A 3,951-nucleotide genomic window follows, 5' to 3' on the forward strand; every position below is an offset into this window, starting at 1 on the left:
AATCTGCTCCTTAGAACACTAATTAGAAAAAAATGACGCTAATTTCCTTTTCTTATTAAATCATCCATGATCATCTAGGGCTGCCCTCAATATTGGCCTGAAGAAGGGATGCTGCGATATGGTCCTATCCAAGTGGAATGTATGTCTTGTTCAATGGATTGTGATGTGATAAACCGGATTTTCAGAATATGCAATCTAACAAGAGTAAGTCATTGTTTCACTATTCTGAGTGAGCTGATACAGAACACACATTAAATTCATCAATATGATGAGGTATAATTATATACAGATAACAGAGAGAATACTGATAATAAGTGCCACATAGTCAATTTGAAAGTAAGTACTACTCTTTTCTCAGATGCATAGTAAATGATTGAAGAGACCATACATGGCCTGAATCTGACACACCTTGGTCATCAAACTGACATCATTACTCCTCAGTAATTTTGAGAGGTCCCAAACTGCAGCCTTCCCAATATAATACATCTCCTGATATTCTTACTGCTGGTACCAAGGGTGTTAATTGTGGATCCAAGTAAGATGAAGTTGTTGACAGTTTCAATCTCTTCTCCATCCACTATGATGTTGCCTACCCATTGGTAAGAATCTTTGTTTTCTTGACATTGAGAAGCAATGTTAGTTTGAGGGCTAAGGTGCATCTGATTAAGGCCATGGTCTTGCTAATCACTTGCTGTGCATCTGAGAGCTGGACAATGCATAGGAATGGCAAAAGAAGAATTGATGCCTTTGAGTTGTGGTGTTGGAGAAGAACACTGAACATCTAATGGACGGCCAAAAGAACAAATAAATGTCTTTGGAGAGGGTGCAGCCAGAGTGCTCTTTGGTGGCAAGAATGATGAGTCTTTGCCTCACATACTTCATGCATGTTACTAGCAGTAGCAGTTCCTTGGAAAGAGATTTGATGCTTGGAAGGCTGAAGGGTCAGTGAGGGAAAGGAAGACCCTCAACCAGGTGAATCGACTTGGTGACTGCTACAGTGGGCTCTAGTATGTCAGGAAGTGTGAAGATTGCACACGATAGGACAGGGCTCACATCTACTGTTCATAAGGTCACTGAGTCAGACTTGACTTGATAGCAACTAACAACAACTAGAATAGATTGTGCATTCATTCGTATAGCAGGAATTGTAGGAGTTGGGTTTTCTTAGGAGTTATTAGTCTAATGTGAGTTACTAATGTATTCCTTCTTGAAATCTAGCCTCAGATGCACTGACTAAATTTTGATCACCTATGTCTGATCAGAATATATTTAAATATCTATCTCAAGAATGACTGATTTTAGCATTAGCACCCACCCCAGAAAGTTTGAAAAATTACATAAAAGCAACAAGAACATCAGTAACAGAAACTGTACATCAGGATGCAGAGATATGTTAGATTAGCTACACCTTGTAAAAGATACCATGTTGTTATTCAAAAGCATATATATTTATCTCCCAGGCAGTCAAGAGGACATAATTTACAGCTGTCATTGATTATCTCACTATCTGTAATTTCATCCCTCTAAATGTTCTAATAGAGAGCTCTGGTGGCCTTGTGGTAAGAAAGTACAATGCAATCCCAAAGGCATGTGGTAGGTTACATTTCGAATCCACCAGCTGCTCCATGGGAAAAAGATGGGCAATATCCTCCTGTGTGATTAAAATGCTTCTGACCCTCTGGAGGTTCAGCGATGGGTCAGTTCTAAGTCAAGGACACACAGCAACAGCAACAAATGTCCTAATAGGGAGTTCTAATGGCTTAGAGGTGAAGAATTTTACTGCTAAACCAAAGGCACACAGTTCGAATTCACCAGCTGCTCCCTGGAAGAAAGATTGGCAGTCTCTTTCCATGCAATTGATTGCCTTTGAAAACCTGCTGGAGGGTCAGCTGTGAGTCAGCTCCAACGAGATGGTAAATAACAACAAAATGTCCTAATCTCTAGCTTTGCCCAGCCCTGAAGGTGGAGTCAGTGCTGTTACTGCTGTGCTTTTTCTTCTTTTTTTTTTTTTATTAATTTTTTTGTGCGTGTACCATAAAATCAGATCTGACTGATACAGGAGGAGATTGTCCCTCCTTCTCCAGTAGAGCATCTGCTGGATTCAAACCGCATACCTTTGGGATTACAGTGCAGCTTCTTTCCACTAGGCCACCCAGAGCTCCCCAAACTGCTGTGCTTTATCAGGAGGAAAGTAACAACTATGCCATCCAGGAGTGCCAACTCCCCCCCCCTTTTGTAAGGTACTAATAACAGCTGCTGTTAGGGATCTCTCCAGGGTACTGAAGAGCAATGGTGTCACTCTGGAGACTAAAGTGTGTCTGATACAGGCGATGGTCTTTGCAATCACTTGTTATGCATTAGAGAGTTGGACAATGACTAGGAAAGATAGAAGGAGAATTGATGCCTTTGAGCTGTGGTGCTGGAGAAGAGTATTGAATGTACCATGGACTGCCAAGAAAACATTCATCCTGGAGAGGGTTACACCAGGCTGCTCCTTGGAGGCAAGGATTCTGGGGCTTTGTCTGACATACTTTCGACATGTCATAAGGAGGGACTGGTCCTTGGAGAGGGACATCATGTTTGGGAGGGTGGAGGGACAGCGCAAGAAGGGAAGACCCTCTATGAGGTGGATTGATTCTGTGACTGGGGTAATTGGGGTGGGTGTGTCAGAGACAATGAGATTGCCACAGGATAGAACAGGGTTTAGCGCTGCTGTACATAGGGTCACTATGAGTTGCAAGCGACTCAACAGCACATAACAACAACAATAACAGCTGATTAGATTTTATCATCAAATAACAAGTGCCTCCTTTTTAAAAAAGATTGTTCTGGGGGTTTCTTTGTTGTTTTGTTTCTTTAGTTAATTTTACAGCACCAGCTTTATGCTTGTATATTAGGTGTGTCATTAAGATTGTCATCTCCCAATGTTTTTCATCGAGATAACTTTCTGTTGGTATAGTTTATAACTCTCTAAGTATATACCCATGAGCAGAGGATAAAATTACATCCAGTACTATTGCTCATTTCAGTGCAGGGGAAAAAAGAATAACTTCAATCATACCATAATATCCATGCATATCTTAGATGTTAATTTAAATGGAATCGCATTATGTTTGCACATCTGTTACATTATAGTTCTAGTAATATTTTAGAAGAAAAACAGTGGCTGCTGAACTAAGAAAGTAAAACTATTGGACGTTGTGAAAGTAAAAGAATTCTAAGAACTAAATACGTTACATAATTTTATAAACCTTTTATTTCTTTTATTTTCTCTATATTTAATATACCATTTCCTATTAGTATTTGATTTGTTTTATCATCAAAGACAAGCATCAGCTAATTATATGGTAATTTATTCATTATTCATAAATGTGATAAATTTTATAGAGAAAAAGTGTAGAATGCAGATCTTTAAGTGGGCTATCTTATATAGAATAGGTGATTTAAAAGTGTTCTTTGAATAAGCAAAATTTCTGCTAAAATCTGAAGATTTTAAAGAAGTTATCAAGGAATATAGTAAATGATTATCTATGTTCACTCTTGTTGTTATGTGCTGTCAAGTCACTTGCTCATAGCGATCCTATGTACTATAACCTTGAAACCTGCTGAAGATAGAAAATTTCCTCAGATGCACATATGTCAGTGCTAAACCAGGAAAATTCTGGGCAAATTGAGATAAGTTGTCCACTCATATTGAGAGTAAAAAAGTAAAAATAAAGAAAGACAAAGGGAACAGTATCTCTGAGGTAGAAATGAACATGGCATAACCAATAGATTTAAAAGGAGAAATATCTTGGAGCATTTAGACAAAACCACAATAAGGAAATAGAGTATCTTTAAAATATCAAAAAACTACTAGACTATATATATATATATTATATACAGAACAATATCATTGATTTTACATGCAAGCAAGATTCTACTGAAGATTATCCAAAAACGACTGGAACA

General features: G+C 38.2%; 1 protein-coding gene across 4 annotated transcripts in view; it reads left to right on the top strand.

Annotated features, from left to right (window-relative positions):
• Nucleotides 1-3,951, top strand: part of PTPRK (protein tyrosine phosphatase, receptor type, K) — an 801,885-nt gene that overhangs the window by 786,378 nt on the left and 11,556 nt on the right. For all 4 annotated transcript variants that reach the window (XM_006884996.1, XM_006884997.1, XM_006884995.1 and 1 more), the window contains one exon: nucleotides 79-204. In XM_006884996.1, the coding sequence (XP_006885058.1) occupies nucleotides 79-204 (126 nt within the window). The remainder of the gene's footprint in view (nucleotides 1-78; nucleotides 205-3,951) is intronic.

The sequence above is a fragment of the Elephantulus edwardii genome, unplaced genomic scaffold (genome assembly GCF_000299155.1).
Source record: "Elephantulus edwardii isolate Elephantulus edwardi_28Jun2011 unplaced genomic scaffold, EleEdw1.0 scaffold00039, whole genome shotgun sequence".
NCBI classification, from domain to species: Eukaryota; Metazoa; Chordata; class Mammalia; order Macroscelidea; family Macroscelididae; genus Elephantulus; species Elephantulus edwardii.